This window comes from Caloenas nicobarica, chromosome 2 (assembly GCF_036013445.1).
Source record: "Caloenas nicobarica isolate bCalNic1 chromosome 2, bCalNic1.hap1, whole genome shotgun sequence".
NCBI lineage: Eukaryota > Metazoa > Chordata > Aves > Columbiformes > Columbidae > Caloenas > Caloenas nicobarica.
The window spans coordinates 53934432-53952714 of NC_088246.1; the positions used below are offsets into that span (position 1 = coordinate 53934432).

At 42.0% G+C, this 18283-nt stretch overlaps 1 protein-coding gene across 2 annotated transcripts in view; it reads left to right on the forward strand.

Moving 5' to 3' along the window:
• The window catches only part of PDE1C (phosphodiesterase 1C), a 422458-nt gene that overhangs the window by 214470 nt on the left and 189705 nt on the right, over nucleotides 1-18283 (forward strand). The window contains exon 5 of one of the 2 annotated variants that reach the window (XM_065628628.1): nucleotides 2335-2397. The exons of the other annotated variant lie outside the window; for it this stretch is intronic. Within the exon in view, the coding sequence (XP_065484700.1) occupies nucleotides 2335-2397 (63 nt within the window). The remainder of the gene's footprint in view (nucleotides 1-2334; nucleotides 2398-18283) is intronic. 2 annotated transcript variants of the gene reach the window in all.

The following is an 18283-nucleotide window of genomic DNA, read 5'->3' on the forward strand; positions in this document are numbered from 1 at the left end:
AAGGGGACTCTCCGATGCAAGGAGAAACACAGAATTCACTTGGCTGGCTAAAACATAGAGACTCAATGTGCTCTGTCTGATCCAGTGGTTTAAAACTTGTTAGCTAATATATATTATTTTCATGCTGTTATTTGAAAACCGTTTTTTTTCCCAAATTATATATAGCATTAATGTCTGTTTTTGGGCTGTGTTAGGCAAAAGTTTCAACACAGGGCTCTTCCAAGCTAGTGTGAGGAGATACTGGCACAAAATTTTCCAGGAAAGGCAAGAAAACATTCATTTCCAAGAATAACTCTTAGGCAATTATAACGACCACCACCTTCTCGCAAAAGGAAAGAATGGCCAAGCAAATGAGTGAATGTTGATTAAACACTATTCCAACTAGGGGTGATTCATTCTTAAAAGCTGATGTTTTTGAAGCAGAGCTTTTAGGAGGAGAACTGTATAGTACATAATTGCTCAGGTCTAAATGCAGCTCTGTGACTCTATCAACGTGCAGAGATCACGCGGCAGTTTCCTCACACACCAAGCATGTGCACGGTGAGAAAGCTTCTGGGAGATCATCTTCTCAGAAACGTTCTCATTACACATTTACAGTCATCAGTGAAACTAATGGTTGTGACTGAAGGTAGCATCAAGCTGTTTTGCCTCTTGCCCTTTGAATAAGTTAACTATCTTCCTTCATACTGACTGTTTCTAAGCCACGCTAAAGCACACGTAGACAGCACACCGCCTGTTTTGTAGTGTGTGATACGGCTCATTGACTGCTCAAAACATCTAACTGATTAAAATTATCCTTGGTGAGAAATGGAAGAAACCCATGCAGAGGCTCAGTCCTATGCACCATTTTCCCCCTCCCTGTGAACTACTTACTCTTGCATGGGACTGCAGCACCTCATTCTGTCACTTGCTAAGAACAGCAGTGACGTATTACTTTTTGCAGTACAGAGAGATAAAATAATCTCATTGTGGTAAGTTAGCTTGAGTTGTCACTTCATGTTGCCATTCCTGAGACATTTGTTCAGCGTCTGTTTACTGCCTGGGTCTTATCAACACTTCCCAAGCTGTACTCTTTGGAAACCTTGGGCTTGAAGCTTTGCCAGTACTGCTGAATAGTTCCAGTAATATCATTTATTACCTGCTTTTTGACTTAACATACACCACAGGCCACGTGGAAGGTCTTATAAGGACTTGGTATGATGCTGGCATCCTGTCCAAAGGATACAGCTGTAATAAAGGGGGAAAATCAACCTAGGCAACTGGGTAGATTGTCAAGTAGAGTGACTGCATAGGTCTTCAAAGGATCAAACAGCTCAACTTAAGTTTACAGTGTCCTGAATGGAAATACATACTTGTTTTAAAATTGCACTGGTTCTGTTTTTCATATGGGAATGTTATTGTACAGTGTGAATCATCACAGAGAATAATCAGCTACAGACCTTGCAGGAGGGAAGTTATGTTTGCCCTTTCTGGAAAAATACATTTGCAAGGAAGTATTGTGGTTTAGGTAGCATGACCTTGACTAAAAGTTGTATTTCCCCTTTGCTTTGTTTGATACATTTAACATTCCAGTCCTCCTATTTGTTAGTTTGGGGATAATCAGCAGCAGGTTTGCAGATCTGTGAGAGCTTTTTCAAGTGACCTGAGGTTCACTTTTAGTTTAGAGTATCTCTAAACCTTAGCTAAACAGTTTATTAAATTTTATAGGTCACTTTTTACCACTCATTTTTGTTTTTAATCATTAGAATTATTTAATTAATCTTTCCTCATCTCCTATTTAAAAAAAAAAAAAGTTCTGTATCTACTGCTAATCTAGTAAGATATCATAAAAATTGGTCTGCCAGATGTTTTCCACTCACTTGCCTGTTACATTATAAACTAATGTTATGTAAGAGAAATAAATTAGAGAGGAAATATTTTGTTGTTTGGCACTCTTCAGATTATGAAACAATGTTTACTTCACTTAAAATACTTAATCCATTCCAGGCACGAATAAAACTTTGAAAGGTATTATTTGTGGAAAGAAATAGTAGACTTCCTTCATATTTTAAGGAAGTGTTTTTAAAATGTCAATGGTCATCAGTCAGACCCTCACTGAAACTTCACAAGGGGCTTAAAAGACTTTGTTAATTTTTTTTTTTCCCCCTGTACAAATGCACAAGGACATCCAGCAGTCAGCACTCAACTTGTTAAGAGTTACATCTTGTATCTTAAAAAGTACAACGTATGCTGTTTTAGCCTTTATAAAAGCATTCAGAGTTCAACTTCTCTTCTTACCCTGCAGACAGGTACCGTGGTAAATGCTGGAGAGCTGATGCACTTTCTTTGTTTCAGGAGCTTGTTATGGGAAACAGTCGTCACATTTGAGCGACTCCACAGTCTGATAATTCACGTACGGTCAGTCACAGTGTGTGTGTGGGGGTGTGCAGTGCAGCGGGGCAGGCAACGGCAGAACCTTTGCTTAGGTCTTTGACAAGAGCCTGTTTATGTGCTTTTAAAGAGAAGGAAATAAATAAACAGTGCGAAACTCCGGATCTTAAAAAAGATTTCCACCTAATTTCAGTTTGAACAACGTTTCCTGTTTAGGCTTTTGAGCTGCTTGCCAAATACCTAATTCGTGCTAATTGTGTGCAACCAGCTCTCTTAGGCTAGGCTTTTACAGACTGGTGGTCTCTTCTCACCTCTTTCTTTCTGTCCTCCCCTCAGCCCCCACCTCCTATCTGCTATAATTAGGACTGGACAGGATGAGTGTAACAATATGAGCTCCCGTACCATGTACATGACAACTCAAATGCCAAGATGCTCATTCAGAAGAATTGTATCTTTGGCCCTCATTCTGGCCTCATCCTGGTGCCTAGTTGCAAAATAAACCTCCAGATAAAAGGATATTTTATGTCTGAATCACAAAACAGAGGTGCAAATGAAGGCTGGGGTGCTGAGTTGTGGGCATGAAGCTAAGGCTGGACTTGCAGTTGAGCTGGGAGACAACCACCAAAGCCTGCCTGTCTTAGAAATACTACCTTTGGTTATTCTCACAGTCTCAATGTTTCTGTCCACAGCCTGTCTCACACTTTAGAAGTCGTCTTTCTCTATTTTCAGTAAACTCAGTGTATGTACTGAGTTAATTATCTCACAGAGATAATTGCTGAAAGGTAGAAGGGCTTTCAGAGTGGACTTACACAAAATTAATACAAGTGTTTGAGATTAAACTGTGGCACAAATGCTGGGTGAAATAAGTAATATGAACAATCCCCAGCCATGAAGAGAATTAACAGTAAGCAAGACAAGTATGAACCTGCAAGTCACACTAGGAAACTGAGGAATAAATGAGAGGAACTGGAAGAATTGTTGCTTGCCATGCACTTGCTATGAGTTCAGTTACAGCCCATTTGACATTATTAGGGACAGTTGTTTTCACTACAGTGTTTGGCTTTAACTGCTTAGCTGATTTTGTTAACAGCTCTTGTTAAGGGTGGAATTCATCTTGCCTAATTGTATTTGTCTGCCAAGGGGAGATTTAGTGGAAGGTGACTCTTCTGCCAGCAACCATAGAGGGAGCTTAAGGAGAAAACCTTGGAGAAAAGAGTAAACTTCTATTTAGATGGCCAGTGTTAGGTGATGTGACTTCAGCCTGCTTTGCCCTGCCATATATTTATATACATCCGCATATATATATATAGAGATATATATAAAAATAAAATAATACAGGCTGTAGGGTCAGGACTATGAACCTGAGCCTTATATCTTGTAAGGCATGTGGTACGTTTATTAGGGAACTTTGTGGAATAAGTATAGGAGTGTTATCCTAGTTTAGTTAATGGTAGATTGTCTGGACTTTACTTTTGTGCTTATTTATCTTAAATATAAGCCTCTTTAACACCTCTGTCTCATGTAAATGCATGTAATTTTTATTAAAAAGGAAAAATGTACATAACAGCATGCACGTGGATAAATGTGTCTACCTCTGACTACCACCTTTTATTTACAGACAGATCTGTGATTGCCACTGAATTAGAGGATTTTTTCCCCAGAGTCTGAGTCCCTCAGGTTGGAAGAGACCTGGGGAGGTCATTAGTCCAATCTCCTGCTCAAGCCAGGCTCAGCAATGAACCTCAGACCAGGTTGTTTGTGGATGTATCCAGATAGGTCTAGCAAATCTCAAGGATGGACCGTGCACAAACCTTCTGTGTGGCTGTCCTCGGGGAGGAAGAAGTTCTTCACCCTTACTTGGTCCTCCAGTGTTCAAAGCACAAAGTTCTCTTTGACACCACCCAGAAATATCCTGGATGGCCTGAATCTGACCATGTTGCCATTTGAGCTGCTCCTCCAGAGAAAGGGCCAACCCTACTCTTTGTTTTCTCTGCCTACCTTTCCTGAAGAGTGCATAAACCTGTTCATCACAGTGTGCCAGTTGTGCACGCCATCCCACCATGGTTGTTATTCCAACCATGCCCCAGTTCTGTGACTACATGTGGAGCTTCAGCTCCTCCTGTTTGTTTAGGATGCTCACACAGATGAGCAGTGGGAGGGTAATAGTCTGAGGGCTATAAAAGACACAATAATTTATTTACAACAGCCTGGATAAGCAGCAAACTTGTGACAACAGGTCAAACCAACAGAAGGATTCCTCTCTCCCTTGCGGGAAGGAGTCTCCAGCAGCTATCACTCCCATTTTCTTATTTGTGCAGATACTTGTTTGAGGCTTAGCTGGCTTTGATGCCTCCCCTGGTGCAAGGTGACCTTTCTGCCCTGTTTCCAGAACTAGAAGTAGAGAAGCAGCCCCAGTTGTCTTGCTGGAAATGACAAGTTTCAGTCTTCTTCCATCTTGAGAGTTTTGATCCCTTGAGAGTAGTTTCTAGATTTCCCTCCTGCCTTGCAATGTAGGTTTTGGATTTTTAGCTCTGCAAGGTCTCTGCAAAGACCATATTGATCTCCTGTTTATCCTGCCTGATGGTGTGCATGCTCACTTCTTCTCACAGCTCTTTCACCTGGCAAATGAATACCACAATAACAGCATACTTCCCACAGGGGAGGAAACCACTGTTCTCAGCCTCAGGGAGGGGCACCAGGCTCTTCTTGCAGCCTCAGACCTGAACAGTGGCATCCGTGCTCAGTAATGCTGTTAGAGTTGAGACCCCTGATGCACCAAGGCCACTTGCTTCACCTGGTGTTCGAGACCACATAGCACAACACCACTACTTGTGCTCAGTCCTCAGCAGAGGTTCTGCGCTCCTTTGCACTCTTGCTGCAACAGCTGCTGGGACACCATTAGCAGCACTTTGCCTGTTGGTCATACAGCTCCTGCCAAGCAACTCTTTCAATAGGTGCTTGGCAGTCCTTGATCAGCAGCCTGTTGTAGACAAAAGTGATGGCTACTCCCAAGTCAGGAAGCATCCAACAAAGGCCAGCTGTTGGAGGAGCTGTCAGAGGCAAAAAGCATATATTAGACTGCAGAAGTTAAACCTCAACAACAGCAACAAGTCACCAGATGTTTCCTGAACATTTTGCTGAAGTAGTAGTCTGGAAATTGCTACAGGTCTGTTATGTGTCTCTCTGCATGTTTGCAAATATTCTGTTCTCTTCTATTGTGGAACTTACCTTGAATGCAAAAATAAGTAGTTAAATAGGAGCATGGAGCAGAATCTCTTAAAAAAACCAAAACAACAAAAAGAAAACAAAAAACAAACCCCAAACCTATTCTTGGTGCTTATATCAAAAGATATTAATACTTACAATGAGCCCTGTTGCGTTATCACTGGCAAGTGGTGAAGAGATGATATAGTTTTGATTGCTGTATTTCAAGGTGATGGATACAAAATGGAACTGTGTATAGAGTGCTGATGGCAGGGTATTTCCATATTTCATATCGGAGACATTGATTCTCCCACTGCATTGAGCAATGAAGTCTCTTATGGCCTTTGGCTTGACCAATTGTGACTTTCTGCTTTAGTCCATTATAATTTTTGCTGCAGTTAATCTGCTTTAATGTTATTAAACTGTGGTTGCTCCTCTGGTGTTACAAAAGTGAACGCATATTGCAGTGTGCAGCACTTCTCCACGTCTGCCTTTGGCAGGGAGTAGATCTGATGTATTGCGTGTTAATAGAACTTCCTCCAAAATTCAGCAAACCAAGGAGAGGCAGACTGCCCATGCTCTTTGGAATTAGCATCCCTATGGATGTCCCTAGACACTTACAGTGTGGGAGATTTATAGCATTTTTTGAGTTTCAAGTGCAATCCATTCTAGGATAGCATAGACTCTTTCCTACTCCCGAATTCTTGCAAATGTCATTATAAATATCTTTGCAGTAAGTCTGTGGTGTGCATGAACGCATGTAATAAACATGTGTTTTGCAGTACTTCACCACCATTAAGAACGACCTCGCAGCAGCAGAAACAATGCTCAACATCGTTTTCAAAATTTTCCTCCCACCTCATCTATAGCCTGTTTCTAGCTTATCACCTCTGATTAGACTGATAGAGTGTTTGAAAATTTATCTTAAAAGATATAGAACTGTTTCTAGAATAATTTTAGTTAAAATGGAACTTCTGTAAGGAAAAAAAAATAATCAGGTTTGGGACAGCCACATGAAGGGGATAGAGGAAAGATAAGTTGGAGGAGGCTGGGTGGTTAAGTTACTCAGGTGACATAGAAAAAACTTCAGTTCAAGCAGCTGCACTAGGTTGCCATTTTGCTTTCACAACATGTTGAAAAGAGTTTGCTTTCATTCCTTGTTGGCATTAGAAGAAAAGTTCTGAAGTTTTAATTTTTTTCTTTTATTTTTTTGTTTGTTTTTCTTTCATGAGTCAGTGTTCTTGTTTTCCAAATAGCTTGGGCCTTGATTAGCTACTGAGCTATTCTAGTTCTGGTCCAAAATGGTTGCTTTGTGTATGTACCAGTCTGAGATACAGGCTATGAATATTCTTCAGATGTGTGCAGTATAATTTCTTCTAGAGCACAATGGCAATAACTGCCATAGAATGGAGACAATAAGTATCAAAACTGCCTGGATATCCATTTAGAGTGGCAGAAACAAGGGAGTTGCTTTTGAAGGACTTTTTCAAATCACTAGCTAGCAAATTCTTTTTAACAATGGCTCTAGGCTTTCCTAGGCACCTGGTATCAAGGACACGTCGTGGCAGCACCTGGCCAGGCTTTTGCCACACAGTGATACCAAAAATGAGGTGAAATAGCCTTTTTGGATTGGCATTAGAGATATATCTCTCAAGTAGTTCATAGGTTAAAGGCTCCTTAATTGATGTGTTGCCTTTTGTCCTCTTGTGTGTGGAGATGCTGACTCTGAACAGAATTCCTGGAAGTACAAGCTCTGTTTAGTGTGCAGAGATACTCAGAAAGCAAATGAATGATGGGACGTAATATTCAAAAGATTGAAGAGCGCTTCTGGGAAATGATGGTCCTCCTGCCCTGTGAATATTGCATTTCATGGTAACTCTCTGTGGTATAAAAAGTAGAGCAGACAGAAGAGGATTCCACAGCCTGGTGGCAAAAATGATGAAACTTTCACATGAGGAAAGATGGAGACAATTTTATTTAAAGATGAGATAAATTAGAGTGGATATTTTGGTGTTCTAGAAATAGTTGCTGAGACAGAGCAGGCGTTAGCTCTGTCCTGTAATACATAACAACCAGAGGAGAGGAAAGTAATTGTGAGTCAGTTCTTTCAATTTAATAGCTGTAACTGTGTCCTATCAAGGTGTTTGTAAGGCAAAAAGTTCATTAGGTTTCACAGTGCATCTACAAAGAATGAGAATATTTGCAGCTAATTTATATATAAGAAGTCTTTTGAGAAGACCATAGAGTCTGTCTGTCATCTTACTGATAAGCTCAGCACTTTGCTTTATGAGCAGTTTTTACCACAGTTTGTAGATATGCTCCTATCTGAAGGGCAAGATGTGCCAAGTGAGATACAGCTAAATAGTTCAGCAGTTGAATGTTCTTCTTAAGTCTGGTCTGAAAGTGCTATAAAAAAGCCAAGTTAGTAGAGATGTGAATGAGGAACAGCAAGGTTGTATTGTACCAGTGTTAATTTTACCTTAAGGTATCCAGAACTGCAACATGAGACTTAAGGCTTAGGGATTGATAAAACTTTTTGAGATGATGATGGAAACTCTATTAATATTCTGCACATTTTTTCAGAGTTGTGTTTGAGTTTTTTTGTTTTGGTTTGGTTTTGTTGGTTTGGTGGTTTGTTTTTTTTTTTTTTGAAGTGTCTGTTAGAGTAAGATTTTTTTTTTTTTTCCCCCTTCCCCCCTCCCCACATACAGGATGATTAGAGAAAATGAACTCTTCAATAACTGTCATCATTTGTTGTCATGAGATATTAATTTGATTCAGCTGAGTGATTTTTAAAGAACACATGCGTGAATTCCAAAGTGAAATGTATTTCTGCAGACTGACCTAAAAAAAATACTCTTCTTCTTCTTTTTTTTTTTTTTTTTTTTTTTTTTTAATTGGAGAAAGCAAGAAGTGAGGAGAAAAAAGGCTGGCAGCTTGCTGAAGATACACTATGTTGATATAATTGTAGTGCCTGCAAACTTTTTTCATTAAAACTTTTTAGAAGGAAAGTAGCAGCCTCAAATAGTTGAATGCCTTGTGTATCTCATTAGCTAATATTGGATGGCAGAAGGATGAAATTAAAAGAGAGCAAACTGAGACCAAAAGAAGAAGAGGTTTTAGGCATGAAGAAAAGGAAAAGTGCATGTATTTGAGTGTTTAACTTGTTTTTCTGATGGGCGGTAGATTTCTGGACATTTCAGATTAATTTGTTAATTTGAGGTTTATTGAATTGTATTGCAAAACGCTCTGAAACTTTGAAGCTAGTTGCTCTTTCGAGAAAATGACCATGGAAATCCCTTGTTAGGTTTCTAATATGCTTTGGCTTTGATTCAGACTGATTTCCTCTCATTCAGACTCCCTGGCACCTTAATACTTGTGCAGTGCTAACACTGTAAAGTGGCTTCACACAGCGTGGGGCATTGTGCATCCACAGCAGAATGGCAGAACCTGGCCCTTGCCCTTTACTATGATGTGCATTGACTTCTGTTTGGGGTTTTGATGTGTAATTTCATAACTGGCTTATTGCTTCCAACCTGAATTATGTCATGGCACAAACTTGGGGAAGAGAAAGGGACTTTTTGGTCAACCTGTTTTTGGCATGAACTGTCTTTAGATGCTTGTAATCAGATTGCATTTGCTTTGAAAGGAGGCTTATAAAGAGGAAATCTGGATGATGGGTATGCAAATGGTCTATTTTTCTGCTTTGGGATGTATCACATGAAATATTTACCTGACAAAGAGTCCCAAGTGTGTTGAAGAGAGACGACTGCTAAACTAGAAGTCAGGTCTTTAGGTGATACTTTATTGTACTGATCTAGGCAGAATATCATACGTAATTGCATTATTAATGGCCTATGCAGTAACAGGCAGAGTCTGGAGGGGAGGGGTAGTAGATTTTATTGGACCAAAATGTGACAGAAAATTAGAAAGCCTTTAGACGAATAAGCCTGCCTCCAAGTATGTATATCTATGCTACTTTACCTCATCCTCTGTCACAGCTGCAAAAACATTACTTCCACAATCTAGAGTAATAAGGTAGTAGAGGGGTAGACCACTTCTTTTTGGCACAGGAAGAGTTACTGGGTAGAACAGCAAGGGTAGGAGCCGCTGATTTATCTCTCCAGCTCATGTTACTAACATAGCAAATGTCACTCCTTATTCGTGTCACCCACTTGAGCCTGTCCCGTCCTTTTGTGCTGACGGTTCTGAGATCGAGTTTGACATAACAGCGTGTGATAACAGATGGGCAGCTGAAGGAATGGGCTGGGAAAACATTTCAGCCTTCTTTGAGGGACACGGATTTTTATCTCCAAACATTATTTGGTTTTTCCATGATTGCCCACGTGTTGTAGGGAACCTAGTTAAATTAAGCTGTCTACGGAAAGCCTGTGCATGTTTGAAAGGATTGGGTACAGGGATGGGATTTTTAGCATGTGAGTCTATGAGAAGCTCATCTGTCATCTGTGAACTGAACCCCTTCCACTGTGCTTGTCTCGTGAAAATTGGAGATGGGTTGTTGCTAAGTAAGCTCAGTGTTTGCTTGAAGGGAATGATCTGTTGGCAGTCATGTGGGGCACAGACCTGTAATGTGCAATTTTCAGTCTTCCACTCTTGAGGACTTGTCAGGCTAAGTCTGATTTTATTTTTTTTTCCTCAGATGCTGAAAATTTAATTTCTTTTGAAACATTTAAAAGTTTAAAAAGTTTAAAATGTCAGTTTTCATGTATGTACTAGACAAGATAATTTTTTTAACCTACATACACTTTGTGGGTAGAAAATAAGAGCATGCTGGGAAGAGAAATGGAAAAGGAAATAAATAAGTTTTTCTCTCTTAAGTCAGTTTTACAAAACATGCCCGTGACTCATTTTAGGGTTGACTGAAGCCTTTATGCTCAACATCCAGATTGTGCTCTGTCGTGCTAGAGGCTGTTCAGAAGTGGCTTTCTAAAGCCTGTCCGGCTTGTCCAGCAATGCCACAGCGGCACAAGGCAGATCACAGAATCACGGAATATTAGGGACTGGAAGGGACCTCAAAAGATCATCTAGTCCAATCCCCTTGCTGGTGCAGGAACACCCAGATGAGGTTACACAGGAAGGCGTCCAGGCAGGTTTTGAATGTCTCCAGAGAAGGAGACTCCACAATCCCCCTTGGCAGCCTGTTACAGTGTTCTGGCACCCTCACTGAGAAGAAGTTTCTTCTCATATTTAAGTGGAACCTCTTGTGTTCCAGTTTGCACCCATTACCCCTTGTCCTATCATTGGTTGTCATCGAGAAGAGCCTGGCTTCATCCTTATGACACTCACCCTTTATATATTTATAAACATTAATGAGGTCACCCCTCAGTCTCCTCTTCTCCAAGCTAAAGAGACCCAGCTCCCTCAGCCTTTCCTCATAAGGGAGATGCTCCACTCCCTTCATCATCTTGGTTGCCCTGTGCTGGACTCCCTCCAGCAGTTCCCTGTCCTTCTTGAACTGAGGGGCCCAGAACTGGACACAGTATTCCAGACGCGGTCTCACTAGGGCAGAGTAGAGGGGAAAGAGAACGTCTCATGACCTACTAACCACCCCCCTTCTAATACACCCCAGGATGCCATTGGCCTTCCTGGCCGCAAGGGCACAGTGCTGGCTCATGGTCATCCTGCTGTCCACCAGGACCCCCAGGTCCCTTTCCCCTACACTGCTCTCTAATTCGTCATTCCCCAACTTATACTGGAACCTGCGGTTGTTCCTAACCAGATGCAAGACTCTACACTTGCCTTTGTTATATTTCATTAAATTTTTCCCCGCCCAACTCTCCAGCCTGTCTAGATCTCGCTGGATGGCAGCACAGCCTTCTGGCGTGTCAGCCACTCCTCCCAGCTTGGTGTCATCAGCAAACTTGCTGATAGTACACTCAATTCCCTCATCCAAGTCATTGATGAATATATTGAATAATATTGGTCCCAGTACTGACCCTTGAGGCACTCCACTAGATACAGGCCTCCAACCAGACTCCACCCCATTGACCACAACTCTCTGGCTTCTTTCCTTCAGCCAGTTCGCAGTCTACCTCACTACCTGATCATCCAGACCACACTTCCTCAGTTTAGCTGTGAGGATGCCGTGGGAGACAGTGTCAAATGCTTTACTGAAGTCAAGGTAGACCACATCCACCGCTCTGTCACCATCTATCCACCTCGTTATGTCCTCATAAAAGGCTATGAGGTTGGTCAAGCACGACTTCCCCTTGGTGAAGCCATGTTGACTGCCCCTAATGACCCTCTTATCCTTGGTATGCCTTGAGATGGCACCAAGGATAAGTTGTTCCATGACCTTCCCAGGGATGGAGGTGAGGCTGACTGGTCTATAGTTACCCGGGTCCTCCTTCTTGCCCTTTTTGAAGACTGGAGTGACATTTGCTTTCCTCCAGTCCTCAGGCACCTCTCCTGTTTGCCAAGACTTGGCAAAGATGATGGAGAGTGGTCTAGCAATGACCTCAGCCAGCTCCCTCAGCACCCGCGGGTGCATCCCATCTGGACCCATGGATTTATGGATGTCCAGATTGCTTAATTGCTCTCTAACCCAGTCCTCACCAACCAAGGTAAACTCCTCCATTGTCCTGCCTTCCTCTGGGGCCTCAGGGGTATGGGGCTCCTCAGGACAGCATCCGGCAGAGTAGACAGAGACAAAGAAGGCATTCAGTAACTCTGCCTTCTCTGTATCTTCTGTCACCAGGGCACCCACCCCATTCATCAGTGGGCCTACATTGCCTCTGGTGTTAGTTTTATCTGCCATGTATTTGAAGAAGCTCTTTCTGTTGTCCTTGACCCCTCTTGCCAGGTTTAACTCTAAGGAGGCCTTAGCTTTCCTAGTTGCCTACCTACATCCTCTGACAACAGCCTTGTATTCTTCCCAATTGGCCAGCCCCTCCTTCCATGATTTGTAAACTCTCCTCTTCCACTTGCGCTTGCCCATCAGTTCCCTGTTAAACCACACAGGTCTCCTGGCTCCCTTCCTTGACTTCCTACGTGTCGGGATGCTCTGATCTTGAGCTTGGTAGAAGCAGTCCCTGAATGCCAACCAACTGTCTTGGGCCCCTTTAACTTCAAGCAGCCTTGCCCATGGGATTTCCCCTAGCAAGTGTTTGAAAAGGCCGAAGTTTGCCCTGCTGAAGTCCAGGGTTGCAGTTCTGCTTGCTATTCTGCTCCCGCCACACGAGATCCTGAACTCCGCCATTTCATGGTGGCTGCAGCCAAGGCAGCCCCCTACCTTTACTGCTTCAACCAGACCCTCCTAGTTAGTGAGGATGAGATCCAGCAGTGCACCTCTCCTAGTCAGCTCCTCCACCATTTACATCAGAAAGTTGTCATCAGTGCACTGGAGGAGCCTTCTGGTCTGTGGCTGTCTGGCTGAGTAGTCCTTCCAGCAAACATCAGGTCAGTTAAAATCCTCTATGACAATCAGGGCCTGTGACTGTGAGGCCGTTCTCAGCTGCCCGTAGAAGGCCTCATCAACTTCCTCATCCTGATCTGGTGGCCTGTAATAGATACGCACGACAGCATCACCCCTGCCAGCCTGCCCCTTAATTCTCACCCACAGACTCTCAACTCGCTCCTCAACTGCACCTGGACAGTACTCTATACAGTGTAGTTGCTCTCTCACGTAAAGAGCAACTCCACCACCACGCTTGGCTGGCCTGTCTTTCCTGAAAAGGACATAGCCATCCATGACCACATTCCAGTCATGTGAGCTGTCCCACCAGGTCTCTGTAATTGCCACCAGATCATAATCTCCTGACTGAACGCAGGTTTCTAACTCCTCCTGCTTATTCCCCATGCTGCGCACATTGGTGTACAGGCACTTCAGGGAGCGAGCTGAGCACACTGATTTCACCCTAGGGGACTGGGAGGCCTCCCGGTCTTTATCAATTCCAGTGTGCTGCCCCACTGATGCAAGCCCAGCTACAACCCCATCCCCCTTCAAATCTAGTTTAAAGCCCTCCAAATGAGCCCTGCTAATTCCTGTCCCAGCATCCTTTTGCCCCTGCGAGATAAACCTTTCCCACATATCACTGTCTGGACTGGTGTCGTATAAAACCAGCCGTTATCAAAGAATCCAAAGCCTTGCCTGTAGCACTAGTCTTGTAGCCAATCATTTACGGACTGAATTTTTCTATTCCATCCCACGTTGTCACCCAAAAATGGAAGGAGAGAAGAGAAGATAACTTGCACCCTAGACTCTTTCACCATCCGTCCCAAGGCCTTGAAATCTTTCTTCGTTCCCCTCAGACTACAGGATGCAGCTTCCTCGCCACCTGTCTAGAAGATCAACAGTGGGTAGTAGTCCATTGGGTGGACCAGGCTGGGGCGTGCCCTGGTGATGTCCCTGATCCGGGCTCCGGGTAGACTACAAACTTCCCTATGATGAGGGTCAACTCTGCATATTGGGCCTTCTGTCTATCTCAGAAGGGAATTGCCTACTACAATTACCCTTCTTTCTTTCTTATCAGAGGCAGTCTTGAGGTGTGGAGTCAACTGCCTCTTCCTATGTGACCTTGTAGGTGGGCCTTGCACCACATCCTCACCTACCTCTTCTTCAAGATCCAGGGCCTCAAACTTATTACAGAGGGGCACCTGGGGAAGCAAAGCGGGTAGGGAGGGGATTTGCCCATGACACCGAACTGGAACTCGCTTCCAACCCTTGTCATCTTTTTGGTCCCCTACCTCTGCCTGACAGTGACAGGGCAGGGGCTGTCTCAGGTCTTCCCCCTCTGCCCGACAGGGCAGGGGGTCCATCACCTTTTGGGGGGTTCCCCCCCGAGGCCTTTCTGACTGGCACACCAGGGAGTTACTCCACCAGTCGATATCCTTTTCACACTCCCTGATGAGAGAGTGGCTGAGGAAAAGGCGGGGGGAAAGGGTGGTAGCAATGGATGTGTGTGTGGAGTTTTCAAGCTGCGCAGTGAGCCTGCCATGGGCACAGTTCATGTTAATGCTCAATGAGTTGAAATCTGGAGACACTCATTGTTCTTCAGAGTTTTGCATCTTGACTGGAGATAAATTGTGTGAGCTAAAGAACGGTGTTTTAGGGCATAAATATCCATTAGGAGAGTTGTAGACATGTGGACAACTGCTATTTTCTACCTTTGAAGAGAGATTTGGGGTACATATGGACACTGACCTATATTAGGATGGCAGTTCTTATTTTCCTTTGTGGCAACTGGGGAGAGGCAGTTCTGGTACAATACAAAAGCAAACTGGGTGAGTGAGGACTTCTTTTTTTACCAACAAGGAACTGTAGTTTATAGTGAGTTGTAAAGGCGAAGTTTAATTCTTCTTATGTAACAAAATAATTCTTACGTGCTTAGGATCAATCAGGAGAGAAAAGGTGATGCTTAGAATAGATATTTTTATCGAAAGGCCCAGCATTAATTTGGTAGTTAGAATCCCTGTGAATTAATATCACACAGATCTGCACAACATATTGTTTTTTTCTTATTTCTAGAAAAATCTCTTACTGCTGCTATCTTGCTTCTGACTTTCCCTTTTTTCAGATGCTTGACTAGTCAAGTGGCCAAGTGAGCGTTCACCTTGGAAACAACCATTTACGTTGAAAATAAATCTCCCAAATTGCAAAGGTTAACTTTTTTTTTAATTAAAAAAATAAAGTTTACTCTCCATGGAGAATTTTATTTGAAACAGAGTAATAAAATGGTAGAGTTTGCATTTTAAAACTCTTCTCTTCCCACAGGTATACTGATTCTCTCTTGCAGTTAGCTATGTTATATGTTTAAACTATTGCTTATGGCCGGTATACAGAAGCGTAAGGACAGGTCAAAGCTACTGATGACATCATGTTCATAGTCCTATGTATCTCATGTGAAGTTTGCACATTTTGAGAAACAGCACCTGTATAGTTTTAAGTTGCCTCCATTATTTTAAAGGTGGCTATAGACGTCTTCTAGTCTGACAACTTCTGTTTAGATTTCAGTCTTCTACATTTAATATTCTTCCTTTGTTATTAATAGCAATGTAAGGGTACGGCTAGCTGCATTTTGTGTTTTAATGTGTTTTTCAATATAAAACTGGATTTGAGGCTACATGTATTTTCACAAAAATGTCAATTTGCTGTGGAAATTAAAAACAGACAGACAAACCCCAACTAAGCAACAAAACATAAGAACAATTGCCCAGAGATTTAGGACAAAATATTCTTTTGAGTTGATAGCCGAGATTTCCAGATTTGGATCATTTTTCAGTATTACTAGAGCTGTTCTTTGTTGTTTTTAACTTAGCCATGCCTGGGGGTCCCAATTAAAATCAGGGATGCACAGTGCCAAAACTGTGACACTGTGTACCAACATGTACTGTTCCTATCCTGATGAGTTTACAATGCAGTCTCATCCTTCAAAACCAGTTTTCCAGCTTTTCTCCTCTTTGCTTTCACAGTGTTATATCTGATGAAAAAAAGTCATTTTTAAAAGTCTGCGTGCTATAAATGTTGAACACACTTTGTCCTAGGCAGAGCCTAAAAAAAACCTCAAATGAGCAAACTTTAAAAAATTTTATGTAGAATACAACAGTTAATTTCTGTGAATTCCCTTTACTCCCACTTCTGCTTTACTCTCACTTCCTATTTGGAGATCAAGACTTCCACAAGTGTTATTTGATAAGCAATCCAACTATAATAAATTTGCAGTGCCATCAATTCATTGCATTATCAAAAGGCCAATTGCTTAATGTACTTGAATTGGAACTTGCTGCCAGCATAGCAAGGAAGCAACTAACTCTGTGATGAATGGCACTTACAGTTAAAATTGAATAGACTGCTCTGGAAAGGTATATTGACATTTGCTTTTTGCTTTAACTGCAGAATTGTTTCATGATAAAAGATTGAGAGGCTAATAACAATTGGCTTTGCTTTCTATAATGTTGTCTTATCCTTGCCTTAAATCTTTTCCAATATTAGATTCATAGGACAAAACACTCACAGACTCTTCAAAGCTCATTTGTGAAAATACAAAGCTTTGAAATTCTGAAATGAGGCTGGCATTAAAAGATGCTAAATAAGCTTCTTTATTTTTGATAATATCGCAACAGACTTTCTTGTCTCTACTCAGTCTCTTTAGGGATCATGCACATACAAGGTATAGTTGCAAGATATATTGGAAAATGAATGTAGTTTATTTTCAGGCTTCTCTTCTGGGGGCAGCATGATCGGGTAAATAAGGTATAGAGCTCAGAGCCCTGACATCTGGGTTTCACTGCTCTGTCCTCAAATCTGTTCTTGGTTCATGGCAAGATCCTAAAGATCAGTATTAACAGAACACTAGTATTTGTCACCGAAATATTTGTATATATAAATGAGCTTCCTTAAATTATTGGGTTTTTATTGATTTGAGCAACAGAGCACATACTGATGTAAGCAGCATGTTTTAAGGCCCTACAGTTGAAAAACATTGATGGCAGCACCTTTCAGCTGGGAGTCTCAAAGTACACCATAAACCCCATCTGACTGAACCCCAGAAACCTCTTTATGGGGCACTGGTGGTGGAGTGTCATTGTGAAGGCAGCGAGGCTGCTCTATGGGAGAGCCCCATGGCTTTATTGTGTTCATGTCATGAGTTAGTGGGAGACTCAAGAATGCACAAGTCCTGATTACTTGTCAACTAGTCTAACTATCAAGCACCTGCTGTTGGTCCAGCTTTGTGGAGTTTATAGGAAACACCATAAAAGCAGAGCAGAACTTATTTTTATGAACTGACAGGCTCATACGGCCCACTCTGTGTGAATTCACATTGCCGCTTGTGAAATTTGCCTACAGAAAATCACAGGGCTTTCTAGTAGTAAAATTAACAAAGGCTCCACTCACAGAAGACTGGGGAATAATTTTTTCTACCTCCAATAAAATGAAAATGCTTACTTAAAAACTAAACAAAACCTCACAGTCTTTCCTATCCACATGCATTCTTATTGATAAAATATTTGTTATTGCTTGTGGTGTAACAAGAAGAAATAAAATCTGTACTATTATTAATCATGTTAGTTATGCAATACTGCATTTAAGACTGAAGTGCCTTATCCATTCACTGAAACTGATTTCCATTTTTTATATTAAAAATGTATATGCTGCTAATCTAGCCAAAGTCCTGATACAGCTTCTATTAGGATTTTCTGATGGTCTGCAGTTGTAACATGTCCAAATGTACCTTCTTTGTTGAACTTCTGAACTTTTGTTTTCTACTGAAAAAGAGGGGAAAAAAAACCCTTAAAGCCAAAACCTACAAAAGGTTATTTGCTTTTTTTATGTCTGTCTTCTTCATTCTGGAATAGTAAAATTTTGTGATTTTTTTCCTTTTTTTTTTTTTTTCTTGATACCTTTGTATTTAGACAGGTTCATTCTTGATAGTGCTTAATATAAAGGCGGCCATGTTGACCCTCAGGAGCTTGAGAACGGTTTCTGCTTCCTAGCTCTGGGAGTACGTTGTGGCCAAGTCCTGCTTCACGTACAGCTAAAACCTGCGTGCCATCCATCCCCTTATGTCTGGGCTTCCACGCAAAGGGTGTTCTGGTGTGGGCCAGAAGGTGTTTCCTAGCAGCTATGGCATGTATCAGTCTGGCAGTATGTGAGTACTCGTAACTCTTCTAGTCTGAGTTTCTCCTGCTGATTTACACCCACATGGTCAGTGTTATTTCTCTGCATCCTGCTCTTGACTTGTGGGGTGTG